The 23,290-nt window shown below is 46.3% G+C and overlaps 1 protein-coding gene across 1 annotated transcript in view; it reads right to left on the bottom strand.

The window, feature by feature from the left end:
• The window catches only part of dchs1b (dachsous cadherin-related 1b), a 249,121-nt gene that overhangs the window by 26,119 nt on the left and 199,712 nt on the right, over window positions 1-23,290 (bottom strand). Inside the window, 6 exon segments of the mRNA XM_082957589.1 lie at window positions 4,663-5,059; window positions 5,720-5,926; window positions 10,798-11,054; window positions 12,812-13,021; window positions 13,379-13,504; window positions 22,738-22,977. Coding sequence (XP_082813715.1) covers window positions 4,663-5,059; window positions 5,720-5,926; window positions 10,798-11,054; window positions 12,812-13,021; window positions 13,379-13,504; window positions 22,738-22,977 — 1,437 coding nt within the window.

Raw genomic sequence — 23,290 nt, forward strand, 5'->3', positions numbered from 1 at the left:
TCTGTCTCTGCTGCTAAAGCCACTTTCTACCACTCTAAATTCCAAGCATCTGCCTCTAACCCTAGGAAGCTCTTTGCTACCTTCTCCTCCCTCCTGAATCCTCCTCCCCCTCCCCCCCCCTCCTCCCTCTCTGCGGATGACTTCGTCAACCATTTTGAAAAGAAGGTTGACGATATCCGATCCTCGTTTGCTAAGTCAAACGACACCGCTGGTCCTGCTCACACTGCCCTACCCTGTGCTTTGACCTCTTTCTCCCCTCTCTCTCCAGATGAAATCTCGCGTCTTGTGACGGCCGGCCGCCCAACAACCTGCCCACTTGACCCTATCCCCTCCTCTCTTCTCCAGACCATTTCCGGAGACCTTCTCCCCTTCCTCACCTCGCTCATCAACTCATCCTTGACCGCTGGCTACGTCCCTTCCGTCTTCAAGAGAGCGAGAGTTGCACCCCTTCTGAAAAAACCTACACTCGATCCCTCCGATGTCAACAACTACAGACCAGTATCCCTTCTTTCTTTTCTCTCCAAAACTCTTGAACGTGCCGTCCTTGGCCAGCACTCCTGCTATCTCTCTCAGAATGACCTTCTTGATCCTAATCAGTCAGGTTTCAAGACTGGGCATTCAACTGAGACTGCTCTTCTCTGTGTCACGGAGGCTCTCCGCACTGCTAAAGCTAACTCTCTCTCCTCTGCTCTCATCCTTCTAGACCTATCTGCTGCCTTTGATACTGTGAACCATCAGATCCTCCTCTCCACCCTCTCCGAGTTGGGCATCTCCGGCGCGGCCCACGCTTGGATTGCGTCCTACCTGACAGGTCGCTCCTACCAGGTGGCGTGGCGAGAATCTGTCTCCGCACCATGCGCTCTCACCACTGGTGTCCCCCAGGGCTCTGTTCTAGGCCCTCTCATATTCTCGCTATACACCAAGTCACTTGGCTCTGTCATATCCTCACATGGTCTCTCCTATCATTGCTATGCAGACGACACACAATTAATCTTCTCCTTTCCCCCTTCTGATAACCAGGTGGCGAATCGCATCTCTGCATGTCTGTCAGACATATCAGTGTGGATGACGGATCACCAGCTCAAGCTGAACCTCGGCAAGACGGAGCTGCTCTTCCTCCCGGGGAAGGACTGCCCGTTCCATGATCTCGCCATCACGGTTGACAACTCCCTTGTGTCCTCCTCCCAGAGTGCTAAGAACCTTGGCGTGATCCTGGACAACACCCTGTCGTTCTCCACTAACATCAAGGCGGTGACCCGATCCTGTAGGTTCATGCTCCACAACATTCGTAGAGTACGACCCTGCCTCACACAGGAAGCGGCGCAGGTCCTAATCCAGGCACTTGTCATCTCCCGTCTGGATTACTGCAACTCGCTGTTGGCTGGGCTCCTGCCTGTGCCATTAAACCCCTACAACTCATCCAGAACGCCGCAGCCCGTCTGGTGTTCAACCTTCCCAAGTTCTCTCACGTCACCCCGCTCCTCCGCTCTCTCCACTGGCTTCCAGTTGAAGCTCGCATCCGCTACAAGACCATGGTGATTGCCTACGGAGCTGTGAAGGGAACGGCACCTCCATACCTTCAGGCTCTGATCAGGCCCTACACCCAAACAAGGGCACTGCGTTCATCCACCACTGGCCTGCTGTCCCCCCTACCTCTGAGGAAGCACAGTTCCCGCTCAGCCCAGTCAAAACTGTTCGCTGCTCTGGCACCCCAATGGTGGAACAAGCTCCCTCACGACGCCAGGACAGCGGAGTCAATCACCACCTTCCGGAGACACCTGAAACCCCACCTCTTTAAGGAATACCTAGGATAGGATAAAGTAATCCTTCTAACCCCCCCCCCCCCCCCCCTTAAAATATTTAGATGCACTATTGTAAAGTGGTTGTTCCACTGGATATCATAAGGTGAATGCACCATTTTGTAAGTCGCTCTGGATAAGAGCGTCTGCTAAATGACTTAAATGTAAATGTAAATGTAAAAGGTTGGTGACCACTGCATCAACAGAACCCAATGTCACATCAACAGAACCCAATGTCACATCAACAGAACCCAATATCACATCAACAGAACCCAATGTCACATCAACAGAACCCAATGTCACATCAACAGAACCCAATGTCACATCAACAGAACCCAATATCACATCAACAGAACCCAATGTCACATCAACAGAACCCAATGTCACATCAACAGAACCCAATGTCACATCAACAGAACCCAATATCACATCAACAGAACCCAATGTCACATCAACAGAACCCAATGTCACATCAACAGAACCCAATGTCACATCAACAGAACCCAAAGTCACATCAACAGAACCCAATGTCACATCAACAGAACCCAATATCACATCAACAGAACCCAATGTCACATCAACAGAAACTAACATAACATTAATACTTAAAAGTCTATTGTGAGTAACAATAAATCCCCATCAAAATCTGTCATTTGCCAGGGCTGCGTGTCAATACACGGCATCCGCTTACGACCCCCACAAGTATCACGGGACTGAAGGTAACCCATACAAGGTAACCCATACAAATGAATGGAAGTATGAAGGTAATTTTGTGTAAATATGTGTAAAAAGCTTTCTTATATCTCCTAGATATAAAACAGACACTTCAAACCCTTATTCCTCATGATTTATTTTGTGACTGCCTTTTTTGCCATTGATGAATGTGTTATTCAATATGTTTCTAGGGGCTTTAGTAGTAAAGGCCAAATTCAATATTTCATCAAATATTTTTTTTAAATAAATGTGGGATACCTAAAGGGGTCCTAAAATGTTAAATCAAATCGCTAACTGATCCTTGGTATGACCATCTTAAAACAATTCCATATGTCAGCTTGGTAACCCCCCCCCCCCCCCCCCCCCACACTCCAAAAATTATACTTATTTAACCGAACCCACATAATAATAACAGAAACAATAGATCGTCAACAGAACCCAATAGAACATCAACAGAACCCAATAGATCGTCAACAGAACCCGATAGATCGTCAACAGAACCCAATAGAACGTCAACAGAACCCAATAGAACGTCAACAGAACCCGATAGATCGTCAACAGAACCCGATTGAATGTCAACAGAACCCGATAGATCGTCAACAGAACCCGATAGATCGTCAACAGAACCCGATTGAATGTCAACAGAACCCGATAGATCGTCAACAGAACCCGATTGAATGTCAACAGAACCCGATAGATCGTCAACAGAACCCGATAGATCGTCAACAGAACCCGATTGATTGTCAACAGAACCCGATAGATCGTCAACGGAACCCGAATGAATGTCAAATGAAACCAATAGAACATCAACAGTACCCAATAGAACGTCAACAGAACCCAATAGAAAGTCAACAGAACCCAATATTGGACGATTCCACGAGTGTGGAAAATATTTTGGGGAAACTCATATTGTTCTGGCAGTTCTCGCAAAGAAACTTCATTGGGGAAGAAGGATTTTTAACATGTTTTTTCCATTTGTATAACAAACACTTTTTTGTTGTTGAAGATCATGATGAAAGTGGCGCTTTCAGTCCCGTTTCAGACCAACACATGCCTTCTGTAAGATCCTTTGATCTGTGAACCAGACATGATCCAGACAACATCTTGGTGTCGTTATAGTCCTTATAGTGTTGCTCCAATATGGAGTATGTCTAAATTATGAAATCCACATTTTTCACATTTATTTATTTAACATAGAAAATCTAACCACTACCTGTTTTAACTTTTTAACAATTTTTGTTTTTATATTGTTTGTAACTATATAATCTTCAAACACGTCAACATTCCAGAGTGGTTCTCTCTGGTACATTTAATAATGTGACCCATTCTATAGAGAGACATTTACGTGATAGGTCATTAACCAATCAGAGCCCTCTGGCCAAGAGCCTTGGTCCCACCTGCAGAGGGAGTGACCATTTTTTGAATCCATTTTCAGTTCACGGATCATAGCGTCTTACAGAGGTCTAAAAAGGGACTGAAATGGCAACTTTCATCATGATTTTCTACAAAATGGTTTGTGATAGAAATGTAAAAGGCATTTCAAAAATCCTTTCACCCCATTCAGTTTCTATGTGAGAATGTCCAGAAAAATCAGACACAAAAAACATTTTACACTCCCGCTGGCGTGGAATCCCCTATCACGTCAACAGAACCCAACAGAACGTCAACAGAACCCAATAGAACGTAAACAGAACCCAATAGAACGTAAACAGAACCAAATAGAATGTAAACAGAACCCAATAGCTAATCAACAGAATCCAAAAGAACGTCAACAGAATCCAATAGCTAATCAACAGAATCCAAAAGAACGTCAATAGATTCCAATAGAATGTCAATAGAACGTCAGCAGAATCCAATCAAACGTCAACAGTATCCAACAGAACGTCAACAGAATCCAACAGAACATCATCAGAATCCAACAGAATTTCAACAGAACGTCAGCAGAATCCAATCAAACGTCAACAGTATCCAACAGAACGTCAACAGAATCCAACAGAACGTCAACAGAATCCAACAGAATGTAAACAGAATCCAACAGAATGTCAACAGAATCCTGAGTAACAGGCAACAGCTCCAATAGATGACGTGTTACCAACAGTCTAGTTTCTTGATAGTGAGATGAGCATCTATAGATGGACTATCAACAAACCTTTGGCGGCATTCTCCTGTATGCTGACATCTCTGGCGTTCCTTGAGAACCTGATGCCTGTATACACCTGTTCCTTCACATAGACCACCACCACCCCCAGGCTGGACTGGGCCGGGGTTCCCTGGTCCATAGCCTCCACCATGAGGGTCCTCTGGGCCTGATTCAGCCTGTCTATCCCCTCCGTCCCCTGGATCTCCCCTGTTAGGGAGTTGATGCTGAAACCCCTCACCGGACCGGCAAAACGGTAGAACACAGAGCCGTTGGCGCCAAAGTCCTTGTCCTCGGCCCGCATGGTGGCCAGGACCCGATGTGATTGGCTGGCCGAGACCTCGACGACGAGGGGGTCTTGGATGAAGAATGGAGCGTTGTCGTTTATGTCCAGGATCGTCACGGTTACCTGGGTTACGAAGAAGCGGAGAATGAAAAGGGGGTTTGGGTTGGGAGAGAGAGGGAGGAGAGAGGAGAGGGTTGGGAGAGAGAGGAGGGAGAGAGGAGAGGGTTGGGAGAAAGAGGGAGGAGAGAGGAGAGGGTTGGGAGAGAGAGGGAGGAGAGAGGAGGGAGAGAGGAGAGGGTTGGGAGAGAGAGGAGGGAGGGTCGGGAGAGAGAGGGAGGAGAGAGGGTTGGGAGAGAGAGAGGGAGGAGAGAGGGTTGGGAGAGAGAGGGAGGAGAGAGGAGAGGGAGGAGAGAGGGTTGGCAGAGAGAGAGGGTTGGAAGAGAGAGGGAGGAGAGAGGAGAGGGAGGAGAGAGGGTTGGCAGAGAGAGAGGGTTGGAAGAGAGAGGGAGGAGAGAGGAGAGGGAGGAGAGAGGAGAGGGAGGAGAGAGGGTTGGGAGAGAGGGAGGAGAGAGTTGGGAGAGAGGGGGAGGAGAGGGTTGGGAGAGAGGGTTGGGAGAGAGAGGGTTGGGAGAGAGGGGAGAGAGGGAGGAGCAAAGGTTGGAGGAGATGTGATGGTAAAGTTATCCTCTGAGGAAGATAGTATGCCAATATAAAATACATATTGTCCTTCACATGAAGTATTTATTGAAAAATCAATGATGTGTTGTCATCTGGCACTGTTACCTGAGCTGAGGTGTTTCTGGGCTCTGCAGGTGACAGGTCCACAGCGAACACATGGAAGCTGTACGACGCCCTCTTCTCTCGGTCCACCGGCGATGCCGTTGTAATACGCCCGGTGTTTTCGTCCACGGTGAAAGCGCCCCTCGCCTCATGACTCAGGAAATACAGAACCTTCCCGTTCTCACCCTCGTCTGCGTCTGTGGCCGTCACCTATATTCGTTTTTTTTGTGAAAGTTAAGGACCTATTATGACCTAGCTTTAATATTGTAGATAGGTTATAGCTTCCATCAATGTAATTGTCTGCATCATTTCAAATCCCCCATATATATTTTTTGTAAATATATACAGTATATTTACAAAATATATATATATGCGTGTGTGTGTGTGTGTGTGTGTGTGTGTGTGTGTGTGTGTGTGTGTGTGTGTGTGTGTGTGTGTACACAATATGGTGACCTTAGTATGGGTAACTGCAGCCCAATATGGTGACCTTAGTATGGGTAACTGCAGCCCAATATGGTGACCTTAGTATGGGTAACTGCAGCCCAATATGGTGACCTTAGTATGGGTAACTGCAGCCTAATATGGTGACCTTAGTATCGGTAACTGCAGCCCAATATGGTGACCTTAGTATGGGTATATGGTGACCTTAGTATGGGTATATGGTGACCTTAGTATGGGTAACTGCAGCCCAATATGGTGACCTTAGTATGGGTAACTGCAGCCCAATATGGTGACCTTAGTATGGGTAACTGCAGCCCAATATGGTGACCTGGGTATGGGTAACTGCAGCCCAATATGGTGACCTTAGTATGGGTAACTGCAGCCCAATATGGTGACCTTAGTATGGGTAACTGCAGCGCAATATGGTGACCTTAGTATGGGTAACTGCAGCCCAATATGGTGACCTTAGTATGGGTAACTGCAGCCCAATATGGTGACCTTAGTATGGGTAACTGCAGCCCAATATGGTGACCTTAGTATGGGTAACTGCAGCCCAATATGGTGACCAGAGTATGGGTAACTGCAGCCCAATATGGTGACCTTAGTATGGGTAACTGCAGCCCAATATGGTGACCAGAGTATGGGTAACTGCAGCCCAATATGGTGACCTTAGTATGGGTAACTGCAGCCCAATATGGTGACCTTAGTATGGGTAACTGCAGCCCAATATGGTGACCTGGGTATGGGTAACTGCAGCCCAATATGGTGACCTGGGTATGGGTAACTGCAGCCCAATATGGTGACCTTAGTATGGGTAACTGCAGCGCAATATGGTGACCTTAGTATGGGTAACTGCAGCCCAATATGGTGACCAGAGTATGGGTAACTGCAGCCCAATATGGTGACCTTAGTATGGGTAACTGCAGCCCAATATGGTGACCGGGGTATGGGTAACTGCAGCCCAATATGGTGACCTTAGTATGGTTAACTGCAGCCCAATATGGTGGCTTTAGTATGGGTAACTGCAGCCCAATATGGTGACCTTAGTATGGGTAACTGCAGCCCAATATGGTGACCTTAGTATGGGTAACTGCAGCCCAATATGGTGACCTTAGTATGGTTAACTGCAGCCCAATATGGTGGCTTTAGTATGGGTAACTGCAGCCCAATATGGTGACCTTAGTATGGGTAACTGCAGCCCAATATGGTGACCTTAGTATGGGTAACTGCAGCCCAATATGGTGACCTGGGTATGGGTAACTGCAGCCCAATATGGTGACCTTAGTATGGGTAACTGCAGCGCAATATGGTGACCTTAGTATGGGTAACTGCAGCCCAATATGGTGACCAGAGTATGGGTAACTGCAGCCCAATATGGTGACCTTAGTATGGGTAACTGCAGCCCAATATGGTGACCGGGGTATGGGTAACTGCAGCCCAATATGGTGACCTTAGTATGGTTAACTGCAGCCCAATATGGTGGCTTTAGTATGGGTAACTGCAGCCCAATATGGTGACCTTAGTATGGGTAACTGCAGCCCAATATGGTGACCTTAGTATGGGTAACTGCAGCCCAATATGGTGACCTTAGTATGGGTAACTGCAGCCCAATATGGTGACCAGAGTATGGGTAACTGCAGCCCAATATGGTGACCTTAGTATGGGTAACTGCAGCCCAATATGGTGACCTTAGTATGGGTAACTGCAGCCCAATATGGTGACCTGGGTATGGGTAACTGCAGCCCAATATGGTGACCTGGGTATGGGTAACTGCAGCCCAATATGGTGACCTTAGTATGGGTAACTGCAGCGCAATATGGTGACCTTAGTATGGGTAACTGCAGCCCAATATGGTGACCAGAGTATGGGTAACTGCAGCCCAATATGGTGACCTTAGTATGGGTAACTGCAGCCCAATATGGTGACCGGGGTATGGGTAACTGCAGCCCAATATGGTGACCTTAGTATGGTTAACTGCAGCCCAATATGGTGGCTTTAGTATGGGTAACTGCAGCCCAATATGGTGACCTTAGTATGGGTAACTGTAGCCCAATATGGTGATCTTAGTATGGGTAACTGCAGCCCAATATGGTGACCTTAGTATGGGTAACTGCAGCCCAATATGGTGACCGGGGTATGGGTAACTGCAGCCCAATATGGTGACCTTAGTATGGGTAACTGCAGCCCAATATGGTGACCTTAGTATGGGTAACTGCAGCCCAATATGGTGACCTTTGTATGGGTAACTGCAGGCCAATATGGTGACCTTAGTATGGGTAACTGCAGCCCAATATGGTGACCTTTGTATGGGTAACTGCAGCCCAATATGGTGACCTTAGTATGGGTAACTGCAGCCCAATATGGTGACCTTAGTATGGTTAACTGCAGCCCAATATGGTGACCTTAGTATGGGTAACTGCAGCCCAATATGGTGACCTTAGTATGGGCAACTGCAGCCTAATATGGTAAGCTTAGTATGGGTAACTGCAGCCCAATATGGTGACCTTAGTATGGGTAACTGCAGCCCAATATGGTGACCTTAGTATGGGTAACTGCAGCCCAATATGGTGACCTTAGTTTGGGTAACTGCAGCCCAATATGGTGACCTTAGTATGGGTAACTGCAGCCCAATATGGTGACCTTAGTATGGGTAACTGCAGCCCAATATGGTGACCTTAGTATGGGTAACTGCAGCCCAATATGGTGACCTTAGTATGGGTAACTGCAGCCCAATATGGTGACCTTAGTATGGGTAACTGCAGCCTAATATGGTGACCTTAGTATGGGTAACTGCAGCCCAATATGGTGACCTGGGTATGGTTTAGAAAAAAGAAACGCACACCTATAAAGGCGAGGTGCTGGCTAGTGGAGTAGAAAACTAGAAAATAAGGGAAAGTCGCACACTCTAAGAGCTCAGATGCAAAAATGTAATAACCCAATAACCAACGTTTCGACAGCAAAGCTGTCTTCATCAGGGTATCATCACAAACACTGCGAGATGAGTCATTTATATAGTGTCAGAAGACACACAGGTGTTTGTAATCATGGCCAATATAACAGTGTAGGTTCCGTCCCTCTCTTCGCCCCAACCTGGGCTCGAACCAGGGACCCTTGCACACATCAACAACTGACACCCCACGAAGCATCGTTACCCATCGCTCCACAAAAGCCACGGCCCTTGCAACGCAAGGGGAACAACCACTTCAAGTCTCATAGCGAGTGACGTCACTGATTGAAATGCTATTAGCGCGCACCACCGCTAACTAACTAGCCATTTCACATCGGTTACACCAAGTGTGGCCTAATATCATTGGTTAACTCAAATATTTTTTAAAAAATGGCATACAAAGAACTTGCACAAGACAGTTCACAGAACTGTCAATTTAAAGAAATGTTTCCAATTTAATAATTACTACATTTAGCCAACATTAGATAGTTAATCCAGAGATTCTTCCCTTTGTCCTGATTCGTCAGTCTCGTCCAGATCATCATGGTATTTTGAGTTCTTTATGATAGACACATTAGAGCCTAATTAGTTTTTAATTTTGGGGGGATAAATACAGGCGAATATATTGATAAAAGTCACCTTGTCCTAAAGAGATTTGCATGGTTATCAAAAACGTCACGCCAGGGTAAGCCTACACGAAACACAGCCTTTATTTTAACTGTTTCTAAAATCCCCTATGGAAAAAACGAATGGTGGAAAAACTATTGGAACCATTTCCCTAGTTTGACCGCTAGGTTTTATGGGTATTATGACACCTCCTCACCACACATTCAAATGTTGAATACTGAAGTGAGACTGTTGATGGTGTAGCTGCCACTGTCGCATTGTTTTGGATTTAGTTGCATCTTAACATAGTTGTAACCCGCATCTTAACTTAGTTGTAACCTGCATCTTAACTTAGTTGTAACCTGCATCTTAACTTAGTTGTAACCTGCATCTTAACTTAGTTGTAACCCACATCTTAACTTAGTTGTAACCCACATCTTAACTTAGTTGTAACCTGCATCTTAACTTAGTTGTAACCCGCATCTTAACTTAGTTGTAACCCGCATCTTAACTTAGTTGTAACCCACATCTTAACTTAGTTGTAACCTGCATCTTAACTTAGTTGTAACCCGCATCTTAACTTAGTTGTAACCCACATCTTAACTTAGTTGTAACCCACATCTTAACTTAGTTGTAACCCACATCTTAACTTAGTTGTAACCCGCATCTTAACTTAGTTGTAATCCGCATCTTAACTTAGTTGTAACCCGCATCTTAACTTAGTTGTAACCCGCATCTTAACTTAGTTGTAACCTGCATCTTAACTTAGTTGTAACCCACATCATAACTTAGTTGTAACCCGCATCTTAACTTAGTTGTAACCCGCATCTTAACTTAGTTGTAACCCGCATCTTAACTTAGTTGTAACCTGCATCTTAACTTAGTTGTAACCCACATCTTAACTTAGTTGTAACCCGCATCTTAACTTAGTTGTAACCCACATCTTAACTTAGTTGTAACCCGCATCTTAACTTAGTTGTAACCCACATCTTAACTTAGTTGTAACCCACATCTTACCTCAACACAAAGGTGGAGTTGGAATCATATTGTATTTCATCATATGTGAACATAAATGATCCTATCTTACCTCTAAGACTGGAGTTCCCTGGGCAGCGTCCTCCGAGACGTCTACGCTGTAGCTGCTGCTGCTGAAGGCTGGACTGTTATCATTTACATCCAGCACCGTCACCTCCACTGTGGCAGTGCTGCTCAGAGCAGGAGAACCATGGTCCAGGGCCACCACCTCCAGGTTGTACCCTGCCCGTAGCTCCCGATCCAGGGGACGAGACATGGACAGGGCCCCTGAATTCACATGGAGTTGGAAGTCTCCGTCCGGGTCTCCAGCTACAGGAGGGAGAAGCGGAGAGACAGCTGTCATGGTGGCACCAGTTAATAGTGACTAGATTTCATTTCAGTTTTCAATTTCTATGAACATCAGATCTAAATCAGATCAATTCATCATCATCCAGTCGCTCATGAGAGACGGTCTGGCGTCCACCTCTAGAGAGACGGTCTGGCGTCCACCTCTAGAGAGACGGTCTGGCGTCCACCTCTAGAGAGACGGTCTGGCGTCCACCTCTAGAGAGACGGCCTGGCGTCCACCTCTAGAGAGACGGTCTGGCGTCCACCTCTAGAGAGACGGTCTGGCGTCCACCTCTAGAGAGACGGCCTGGCGTCCACCTCTAGAGAGACGGTCTGGCGTCCACCTCTAGAGAGACGGCCTGGCGTCCACCTCTAGAGAGACGGTCTGGCGTCCACCTCTAGAGAGACGGTCTGGCGTCCACCTCTAGAGAGACGGCCTGGCGTCCACCTCTAGAGAGACGGCCTGGCGTCCACCTCTAGAGAGACGGCCTGGCGTCCACCTCTAGAGAGACGGCCTGGCGTCCACCTCTAGAGAGACGGCCTGGCGTCCACCTCTAGAGAGACGGCCTGGCGTCCACCTCTAGAGAGACGGTCTGGCGTCCACCTCTAGAGAGACGGCCTGGCGTCCACCTCTAGAGAGACGGCCTGGCGTCCACCACTAGAGAGACGGCCTGGCGTCCACCTCTAGAGAGACGGCCTGGCGTCCACCTCTAGAGAGACGGCCTGGCGTCCACCTCTAGAGAGACGGTCTGGCGTCCACCTCTAGAGAGACGGCCTGGCGTCCACCTCTAGAGAGACGGCCTGGCGTCCACCTCTAGAGAGACGGTCTGGCGTCCACCTCTAGAGAGACGGTCTGGCGTCCACCTCTAGAGAGACGGCCTGGCGTCCACCTCTAGAGAGACGGCCTGGCGTCCACCTCTAGAGAGACGGCCTGGCGTCCACCTCTAGAGAGACGGCCTGGCGTCCACCTCTAGAGAGACGGTCTGGCGTCCACCTCTAGAGAGACGGCCTGGCGTCCACCTCTAGAGAGACGGCCTGGCGTCCACCACTAGAGAGACGGCCTGGCGTCCACCTCTAGAGAGACGGCCTGGCGTCCACCTCTAGAGAGACGGCCTGGCGTCCACCTCTAGAGAGACGGTCTGGCGTCCACCTCTAGAGAGACGGCCTGGCGTCCACCTCTAGAGAGACGGCCTGGCGTCCACCTCTAGAGAGACGGCCTGGCGTCCACCTCTAGAGAGACGGCCTGGCGTCCACCTCTAGAGAGACGGCCTGGCGTCCACCTCTAGAGAGACGGCCTGGCGTCCACCTCTAGAGAGACGGCCTGGCGTCCACCTCTAGAGAGACGGTCTGGCGTCCACCTCTAGAGAGACGGTCTGGCGTCCACCTCTAGAGAGACGGCCTGGCGTCCACCTCTAGAGAGACGGTCCTGGCGTCCACCTCTAGAGGAGACGGTCTGGCGTCCACCTCTAGAGAGACGGCCTGGCGTCCACCTCTAGAGAGACGGTCTGGCGTCCACCTCTAGAACCCTCCTATATATATATTACCAGTGATCCTGTCCTCTATGTCTCCAGGTCTTACCAGTGATCCTGTCCTCTATGTCTCCAGGTCTTACCAGTGATCCTGTCCTCTATGTCTCCAGGTCTTACCAGTGATCCTGTCCTCTATGTCTCCAGGTCTTACCAGTGATCCTGTCCTCTATGTCTCCAGGTCTTACCAGTGATCCTGTCTCCAGGTCTTACCAGTGATCCTGTACTCTATGTCTCCAGCGGGGCCAGTGTCTGCGTCAGCAGCCCTGACAATACACAGCTCCACGGGGCTCTGGCCCTCAGGGACCTCTAGGCCGTACCAGGGCCTGGCGAACACCGGCACGTTGTCGTTCTCATCCTGCACCAACACACGCACCACCACCTTGGCAAAGTTAGGAGGAAGGCCCCCGTCCCTGGCATACACTGGTGGGGGACGGATAGACAGTGTAAACAGACTGAACTTCAACTTCCCGTTAGTTCATTGCTTATGTGTTATAAAGAAGGACCAATCACAAGCTTCAGTTAAACAAACATAATGCACGTGGTAATTTAGCAGACATTCTTATCCAGAGCGACTTACAGAAGTGAGTACATAAATTTTTCATATTTTTCCATACTGGTCCGTTGTGGGAAGTGAACCCATAACCTGGCATTACAAGTGTCACACTTTACCAACTGCGCCACACAGGACTTTCTGAGACTATCAACGCCAAGGAATGAAACCCTTTATACATTCTTCCAATCTTTTGAACACTGAACTGGTAGAGAGATTACTCCTACCTGTGAGTGTGTAGTGGTCCTGAGTCTCTCTGTCCAGGGGCTTGGTAGTGCTGATGACCCCTGTCACAGGGTTGATGGTGAAGCCTTCCTCTGTTACACCTCCATATGTCACCTGGCCATTAGAACCTAGAGACAGAGAGAGAGACAGAGACAGAGAGAGAGAGAGAGAGAGAGAGACAGAGAGAGAGAGAGAGAGAGAGACAGAGAGAGAGAGAGAGAGAGAGAGAGAGAGAGAGAGAGAGAGAGAGAGAGAGAGAGTCAATAGTCCATCTCATCTGGACTCTCCATCATCTGCAAAATACCTGGAATCGTATCACAGGCAGAAACTATTGCAAAGGGCTATTATGAATGTGTTGCTATCTATGCTGTTCTGTCAAGTCATTTTAGATGAAGCACAGGAGATGATGAGAAAGCCATTACTAAAGGCCATTCAGATGTGACAAATTAACTCGCACACAGCCGAGAGGAACAAACACTAGATTATAAATCTGTGTTACTGCTCTGATCACATCTCTTCATCACTAGCTTATTGAACACTGTGGTTGGTGGGGGAATGAATTGGTATTGACAACCCTCTATAGCTCTCTTCCCACCCCCCCCCCCCTCTACATTGTTCAGTTCCTCTCTACCAATCTCTGCTAGGTATCTCCCTTTCCTTTCCCTCACCCAAATGAACCCGTCCCCCCCTTCCTTCTCTCAAAGTTCTTCCTCATTCCATTATTCTACCCCACCCCACCCTCCCCTTTCCTTTCTCTGTTTGTCTCTCTTTCCTCTCGCACCCTTTCCTCTCCCTCCTCCTCTCTCTCTCTCTCTCTCTCTCTCTGTGGCATTAAGTTGCCTGGTTGCGTGCTAGAAGCAGAGATGGTTTTGTGGCACTCTCACATATTTACTTCAGTAATAACTCCTGGGGGAAATTTAGAGTGATGTTAACTGCACTGAAACTCCCTTAAAGTGGACCTGATAACGTTTTAGCAACATTAAATCTTATTCAAATCTGTTCATAGATCTTTCCAGGAAGAATATGACTTAAAAATATATATATATATATATATATATATATATATATATATATATATATATATATATATATATATATATATATATATATATATGTGTGTGTGTGTGTGTGACAAGCGAGCACTTACTGTAGATATAGTCATTTTCACGTTTTAATACATTTATAGAATGTTTGGGAATGACAGTAAGGCATTTGTATAAATTCTACAGCAGTGTAGAGTGGGATAGTGGTCGTGCTTTCGGATAATTTACAGACACTGCAGTAAAACAAAACCTAATAAAAACATATGTCTTGTCTAAAATAAGCCATTTGCCACAAGGGCCTGGCTTTATTAACTTTGAACTGGACTGTGTGTTTACAGGCAATAGCAACAGCGCGACTTTAGGTCATTAATAAAACGCATTATCCAAAAGCCACCCGAATGGATGTCTGCATAAATACCACAGAGTCCTCTTACATGAGGAAACTTCACAGTCCCTATGACACCTGCATCTCTGGCTGGAGCCACAGAAAAACGATACGAGGGGAAAAAGATGGTCATTCACCCTCTCCTCCAAAGACATGGCATCCTCCCAGTAGTTAGCTAGCGTTAGGCTCCGTGTTTTTAGCTTGCTAAATAACTAGCTAGTGTGGAGCGATGGGTAACGATGCTTCGTGGGTTTCAGTTGTTAATGTGTGCAGAGCCCAGGTTGGGGCGAGGAGAGGGACGGAAGCTATACTGTTACACTAGTTATGCTGTAACCCTAATCAAAAAGTATTTAATAACTTCCTAAATAACAAAATCGTAGCTATAGTTTGTGGTAACATTAACACAAAGACGTTTTGCTGTGCATGGATCACCAGTTGAATGCAGCATTGCTGTACGGTCCACTCAACATGTATTGTAGTTGAATAGCCCGTCTAGGCTACTGCTCTGATGTTGCTGTAATAGGCACATGACTACATGCTTCTCCTTTTCATGGTGTTTTGTTGCAGGTTTACTTTTTGCTTATTCATTGTTAAGCTTTAAAAACCGAAGCCAGACTGCATCATTTTAGTAGCCTAGGTTGGACGGTGGCATGTGTCTGTACACTTTCCCTCCGCTACGCGCTGTAAACGGGACGCACACACGCAGCGCCATTGGAAGTTAAATTCACCGATGGAAGCGCATCAGGCCGTAATTTAATGTAATAAAGTAGATGACTCTAAAGTTGACTCGGTTATATTCGGTTGTGTGTCCTATTCGGCCCCGCAGGCCTTGTGTTTGACATGTGCGCTAGTCTATTAGCCACGGTATGACTGACTTGTGATCATTGCCCCATGCTTGTTTGATTGTGTTGACATTCCCAGCCTTAGTTACAGTCGTCCGTTTTTGTTCAAAATATTGAGTCATTGAAACTGAAACAGTGCATCCCGAATGGGAGGCAGTAAACACTGTTCCAGACCAGCTGAGATTTACAACCTGATAACAATATTTCTGGACTACCAAAGAAATGTATTGGTGAATTATATAACAATTACATTTGAGTCATTTAGCAGATGCTCTTATCCAGAGGGACTTACAGTAGTGAATGCATACATTTCATACATTGTTTTTTTTTCTGTGCTGGCCCCCCGTGGGAATCGAACCCACAACCCTGGCGTTGCAAACACTATGCTCTACCAACTGAACCACACGGGACCTAAATGATCATTACAAGCCATAATGTTGAATAAATTACATTTACAATTACTCTACAGGTTGTTGATGTGGTTAGTTCTTTAGCTGTTCGAAATTTGAGACGAAATATCCACAGGAAAGTTTTGTTTACCCGACTTTTTAGAGGGCCAGTAGGTATGTGGTTTGGTTCAGCACCAAGGTAAAGTTAGTTTCATTACGGATATTCGGTTCTGTCGTCAATAGCTATTGAACCAAGCATGCGTTTACAATGAATCAGGGGAGGTTGGAGAACAATAAACACTTTTTGTCTGTGAATTAGATTTTTTTTTAAATATTGAAACCCAAATACTAAGTTCACACTCAATGTGTTGATTGTTCTCCATCCTCCCCTGATTCAGAATACCATTTTCATCCTGTTAGGGCTAGGGGGCAGTATTGACACTGCTGGATAAAAAACGTACCCGATTTAATCTGGTTACTACTCCTGCCCAGTAACTAGAATATGCATATAATTATTGGCTTTGGATAGAAAACACTCCAAAGTTTCTAAAACTGTTTGAATGGTGTCTGTGAGTATAACAGAACTCAAATGGCAGGTCAAAACCTGAGAAGATTCTGTACAGGAAGTACCCTGTCTGACCATTTCTTGGCCTTCTTTGTCATCTCTATCCAAAACAAAGGATCTCTGCTGTTACGTGACACTTCCTACGGCTCACATGGTCTCTCAGAAGGCGGCAAAAAGCTGAATCGTGGCTTTGCAGGCTCTGGTTGAAAAAAAGTAGCGCGTTTGGATAGTGGCTGGTTACAGTACTGTGAGACTCAGGCGCGTGCCCGCGTCGACCGAATGCTTTGTTTTCTTTCCTCTGTTTACCTAAACGCAGATTCCCGGTCGGAATATTATCGCTTTTTTACGAGAAAAATGGCATAAAAATGGATTTTAAACAGCGGTTGACATGCTTCGAAATACGGTAATGGAATATTTAGAATTTTTTTGTCACGAATTGCGCCATGCTCGTGACCCTTATTTACACTTCGGATAGTGTCTTGGAACGCACGAACAAAACGCCGCTATTTGGATATAACGATGGATTAATTTGGACCAAACCAACATTTGTTATTGAAGTAGAAGTCCTGGGAGTGCATTCTGACGAAGACAACAAAGGTAATCAAACTTTTGTAATAGTAAATCGGAGTTTGGTCAGGGCTAAACTTGGTCGGTGTCTAAATGGCTAGCCGTGATGGCTGGGCTATCTACTGAGAATATTGCAAAATGTGCTTTCACCGAAAAGCTATTTTAAAATCGGACACCTCGATTGCACAAAGGAGTGCTGTATCTATAATTCTTAAAATAATTGTTATGTTTTTTGTGAACGTTTATCGTGAGTAATTTACTAAATTCACAGGAGGTTTGCTAGTTCTGAACGTCACATGCTAATGTGAAAAGCTGGTTTTTGATATAAATATGAACTTGATTGAACAAAACATGCATGTATTGTATAACATAATGTCCTAGGTGTGTCATCTGATGAAGATCATCAAAGGTTAGTGCTGCATTTAGCTGTCTTCTGGGTTTTTGTGACATTATATGCTAGCTTGAAAAATGGGTGTCTGATTATTTCTGGCTGGGTACTCTGCTGACATAATCTAATGTTTTGCTTTCGTTGTAAAGCCTTTTTGAAATCGGACAGTGTGGTTAGATTAACGAGAGTCTTGTCTTTAAAATGCTGTAAAATAGTCATATGTTTGAGAAATTGAAGTAATAGCATTTCTAAGGTATTTGAAAATCGCGCCACTGGATTACACTGGCTGTTGCGCAGGTGGGACGAATTCGTCCCGCCTAGCCCAGAGAGGTTATTGTCATGGCATACTTGGTTCAATAGCTACTGACGAGAGAACTAAATATCCAATATAAATGAACTTGAACTTTGTGCTGAACTGAACCATAGATACTGAACATAAATATTAACTGTCCGACATCGATATTTTCCTTGCCAAAAAAACCCCGATACCGATGTTTAAAATGTTAGTGGCCTTTTTAAGCATTCTAGTACAGTTAAATAGTTAACACACTCGCATGGACGCAGCGGTCTAAGGCACTACGTCTCAGTGCTAGAGGCGTCACTACAGACACCCTGGTTCCATTCCAGGCTGTATCACAGCGGTGATATCACATCCAGCCATGATTGGGAGTCCCATAGGGCGGCGCGAGTCCCATAGGGCGGCGCGAGTCCCATAGGCGGTGTGAGTAGGGCGGCGCGAGTCCCATAGGGCGGCGCCCAATTGGCCCAATGTCGTCCGGGGCAGGCCGTCCATTGTAAATAAGAATTTGTTCTTGCCTAGTTAAATAAAGGTTCACACACACACACACACCACACTGACCAAAGCGTTATTTTGTTGGCTTTTACGTAGGTCCCCATTGCCAGTAAAACATAATCAAAACCTATTTCTTTCACTTCCTGTACGGTTTCGTTGTTCATTTGTTCAGTCGTTTCATTCTCAACCAGGATCCCTATGGAATGCCGTTTGGGTCTCTGCTATGGAATGCCGTTTGGGTCTCTGCTATGGAATGCCGTTTGGGTCTTTGCTATGGAATGCCGTTTGGGTCTCTGCTATGGAATGCCGTTTGGGTCTCTGCTATGGAATGCCGTTTGGGTCTCTGCTATGGAATGCCGTTTGGGACTTTGCTATGGAATGCCGTTTGGGTCTTTGCTATGGAATGCCGTTTGGGTCTTTGCTATGGAATGCCGTTTGGGTCTTTGCTATGGAATGCCGTTTGGGTCTTTGCTATGGAATGCCGTTTGGGTCTCTGCTATGGAATGCCGTTTGGGTCTTTGCTATGGAATGCCGTTTGGGTCTCTGCTATGGAATGCCGTTTGGGTCTCTGCTATGGAATGCCGTTTGGGTCTCTGCTATGGAATGCCGTTTGGGTCTTTGCTATGGAATGCCGTTTGGGTCTCTGCTATGGAATGCCGTTTGGGTCTCTGCTATGGAATGCCGTTTGGGTCTCTGCTATGGAATGCCGTTTGGGTCTCTGCTATGGAATGCCGTTTGGGTCTTTGCTATGGAATGCCGTTTGGGTCTCTGCTATGGAATGCCGTTTGGGTCTCTGCTATGGAATGCCGTTTGGGTCTCTGCTATGGAATGCCGTTTGGGTCTCTGCTATGGAATGCCGTTTGGGTCTCTGCTATGGAATGCCGTTTGGGTCTCTGCTATGGAATGCCGTTTGGGTCTCTGCTATGGAATGCCGTTTGGGTCTCTGCTATGGAATGCCGTTTGGGTCTCTGCTATGGAATGCCGTTTGGGTCTCTGCTATGGAATGCCGTTTGGGTCTCTGCTATGGAATGCCGTTTGGGTCTCTGCTATGGAATGCCGTTTGGGTCTCTGCTATGGAATGCCGTTTGGGTCTTTGCTATGGAATGCCGTTTGGGTCTTTGCTATGGAATGCCGTTTGGGTCTCTGCTATGGAATGCCGTTTGGGTCTCTGCTATGGAATGCCGTTTGGGTCTCTGCTATGGAATGCCGTTTGGGTCTCTGCTATGGAATGCCGTTTGGGTCTCTGCTATGGAATGCCGTTTGGGTCTCTGCTATGGAATGCCGTTTGGGTCTCTGCTATGGAATGCCGTTTGGGTCTCTGCTATGGAATGCCGTTTGGGTCTTTGCTATGGAATGCCGTTTGGGTCTCTGCTATGGAATGCCGTTTGGGTCTCTGCTATGGAATGCCGTTTGGGTCTCTGCTATGGAATGCCGTTTGGGTCTCTGCTATGGAATGCCGTTTGGGTCTCTGCTATGGAATGCCGTTTGGGTCTCTGCTATGGAATGCCGTTTGGGTCTCTGCTATGGAATGCCGTTTGGGTCTCTGCTATGGAATGCCGTTTGGGTCTCTGCTATGGAATGCCGTTTGGGTCTTTGCTATGGAATGCCGTTTGGGTCTCTGCTATGGAATGCCGTTTGGGTCTCTGCTATGGAATGCCGTTTGGGTCTCTGCTATGGAATGCCGTTTGGGTCTTTGCTATGGAATGCCGTTTGGGTCTTTGCTATGGAATGCCGTTTGGGTCTTTGCTATGGAATGCCGTTTGGGTCTCTGCTATGGAATGCCGTTTGGGTCTTTGCTATGGAATGCCGTTTGGGTCTCTGCTATGGAATGCCGTTTGGGTCTTTGCTATGGAATGTCGTTTGGGTCTTTGCTATGGAATGCCGTTTGGGTCTCTGCTATGGAATGCCGTTTGGGTCTTTGCTATGGAATGCCGTTTGGGTCTCTGCTATGGAATGCCGTTTGGGTCTCTGCTATGGAATGCCGTTTGGGTCTTTGCTATGGAATGCCGTTTGGGTCTTTGCTATGGAATGCCGTTTGGGTCTCTGCTATGGAATGCCGTTTGGGTCTTTGCTATGGAATGCCGTTTGGGTCTTTGCTATGGAATGCCGTTTGGGTCTTTGCTATGGAATGCCGTTTGGGTCTTTGCTATGGAATGCCGTTTGGGTCTTTGCTATGGAATGCCGTTTGGGTCTCTGCTATGGAATGCCGTTTGGGTCTTTGCTATGGAATGCCGTTTGGGTCTCTGCTATGGAATGCCGTTTGGGTCTCTGCTATGGAATGCCGTTTGGGTCTCTGCTATGGAATGCCGTTTGGGTCTTTGCTATGGAATGCCGTTTGGGTCTTTGCTATGGAATGCCGTTTGGGTCTTTGCTATGGAATGCCGTTTGGGTCTCTGCTATGGAATGCCGTTTGGGTCTCTGCTATGGAATGCCGTTTGGGTCTTTGCTATGGAATGCCGTTTGGGTCTCTGCTATGGAATGCCGTTTGGGTCTTTGCTATGGAATGTCGTTTGGGTCTTTGCTATGGAATGCCGTTTGGGTCTCTGCTATGGAATGCCGTTTGGGTCTCTGCTATGGAATGCCGTTTGGGTCTTTGCTATGGAATGCCGTTTGGGTCTTTGCTATGGAATGCCGTTTGGGTCTTTGCTATGGAATGCCGTTTGGGTCTCTGCTATGGAATGCCGTTTGGGTCTTTGCTATGGAATGCCGTTTGGGTCTTGGCGTGTCAAAAATATACATGTCAAATAACACTATTTGACGTGTCAAATAAGCTTGTTGACCAATCAGGACCTGAATATGACTGTACGTCACATTTCTTCCGTAGTTATTACATGACTCGTATTTCATATGTCACAACGATTCATCGACACGTATGTTATGATGCTGGTAAAGTTGTCTCGCGCACCTACAGTGCTAGTCATTAAAAAAAAAAGCTAGCTACCTCATGGATGCAAACAATGTTCTTCCCCAAAAACATAACAAAACGACAATCTGTTTCAGTAGCTATATAGTTAGCTAGCTAACTATCTAGCTAGGCGTCATCATCTAAAATAGCCCTAATTTATAAGACAGTTCTTATTTGATTAATGGTGGTCGGACCCATCTATGTGAAGCTAGACACAATAAGGATAGGCCACAATGCTGGACTATGTGGTTAGCCTTCAAAATAAAGGTATGGTATAATTATATTTTTATTCATTTGCATGACTGTCAATGATCCTTATTGTGGCTAGCTTCACAACACATAACCCGGTCCGGTCGAGCCTCACTAGCCAGATGAAGCTAGTTGGCTCTTTTTATAACGTTAGCTTTGGGTAACTGGGTTAAGTAGCTGGCTAGCTATTTATTTTCATGAACTGAAGTTCAATTTCAATAGGCGAACAACAAGTAGCTACCTAGCTAATTACTTACTCACAAGGATTCCTAAATCATTGCTAAGAATAATGAAAATGACTGCAGTTTCTACTGGTCATTGCATTGATTATACTGGTCAAATATATTGATGAAAGTCACCTTGTCCTAGAGCGATTTACATGGTTATCAACATTTTACACCAGAGGAAAAACTATTGGAACTATTTCCCTGTTTGACTGAAATAGGTTTTATGGGTATTTTGACACCGTGGGGCTCTAATGAGTCTGATGCAACAGATCAGACCGTTTAGCTTAAAATGTTAAAGTCATTTTTTTTGTTATTTCTTCACATGGCCGGTGGCTATTCGTAAATGTTCCAAAGTGTAATTACCGGGAAAACACTGTTGTCAAAAACACACCGCACATGCCAGTGGTTTGATGTGACAGTTTCAATGTTATATTAAGTGTTTTATAGAATGATTCCATCAACATACCTATGTTGGCTAGGCTAGGCTAGGCTAGGCTACTTTGAAAGAAGGTAAGAGATTGCTTCTTTAAAAATGACATAAAACGTCCAGGTTGTAAACAGTTATATGGTGAGTGATGTGAACCTGGCGTTGCAAACACCATGCTCTACCAACTGAGCTACAGGGAACTTAATACTAATCATGTATTGAACTACATCCATCTATTCTGCCAACACTGTACGTCATGGAATATTGAGTAAAAAAATTACCTATTTTATAAACCTCATATAAAGTTGATTTTGAAGAATAAACTAGGAATTTGATAATTTTTTTTACTGATATTACGATTGCCTGTTTGTTTCATATCTGCAAAGTAGTTAAAACGCTGTCAGTTCCACTTTTTTAAATGAAATATTTAGCCAGTCTTAATTAAACATTCAATAAAGTGATTATTTAGTAACAATCCAACCAGTTTGGATTTGAAGATGTTCTGTATCGTTTTATTCGGACAGACCCTCCAAGATATGAGAGTGTTTGTGTGCGTGCATGAACGTCCCCTTTCGTCTCACCTTGGTCTCTGTCCGTTGCCGTGACGGTGATCACCGTGGTTCCCGCTTCCTGGTTCTCTCTGACCTCCGCCTCCAGCTCCACACCCTGGAACACCGGCGGCTCATCGTTCACATCAATCACGTGGACAGACAGAACCTGACTGGTGGACAGCTGGGGCATCCCATGATCCTCAGCTATGATGGTCAGGTTAAACACTTCCTGGTCCTCACGATCTAGAGCCTTCAGAATGGACAGAGAGCCTGGAGGAAAGGAGAGGAGAAGGAGAGAAGGAGGAGAGGAGAGGAGAGGAGAGGGAGGAAATGGGAGAGGAGAGGAGAGGAAATGGGAGAAGAAGGAGAGGAGGGGGAGGAAATGAGAGAAGAAGGAGAGGAGAGGGGAGGAAATGAGAGGAGAGGAGAGGAGAGGAGAGGAGAGGAGAGGAGAGGAGAGGAGAGGAGAGGAGAGGAGAGGATCGGAGAGGAGAGGAGAGGAGACGAGAGGAAATGGGAGAAGAAGGAGAGGAGGGGGAGGAAATGAGAGAAGAAGGAGGGGAGAGGGGAGGAAATGAGAGAA

Source organism: Salmo salar, chromosome 11 (genome assembly GCF_965601325.2).
Source record: "Salmo salar chromosome 11, fSalSal1, whole genome shotgun sequence".
Lineage (NCBI taxonomy): Eukaryota > Metazoa > Chordata > Actinopteri > Salmoniformes > Salmonidae > Salmo > Salmo salar.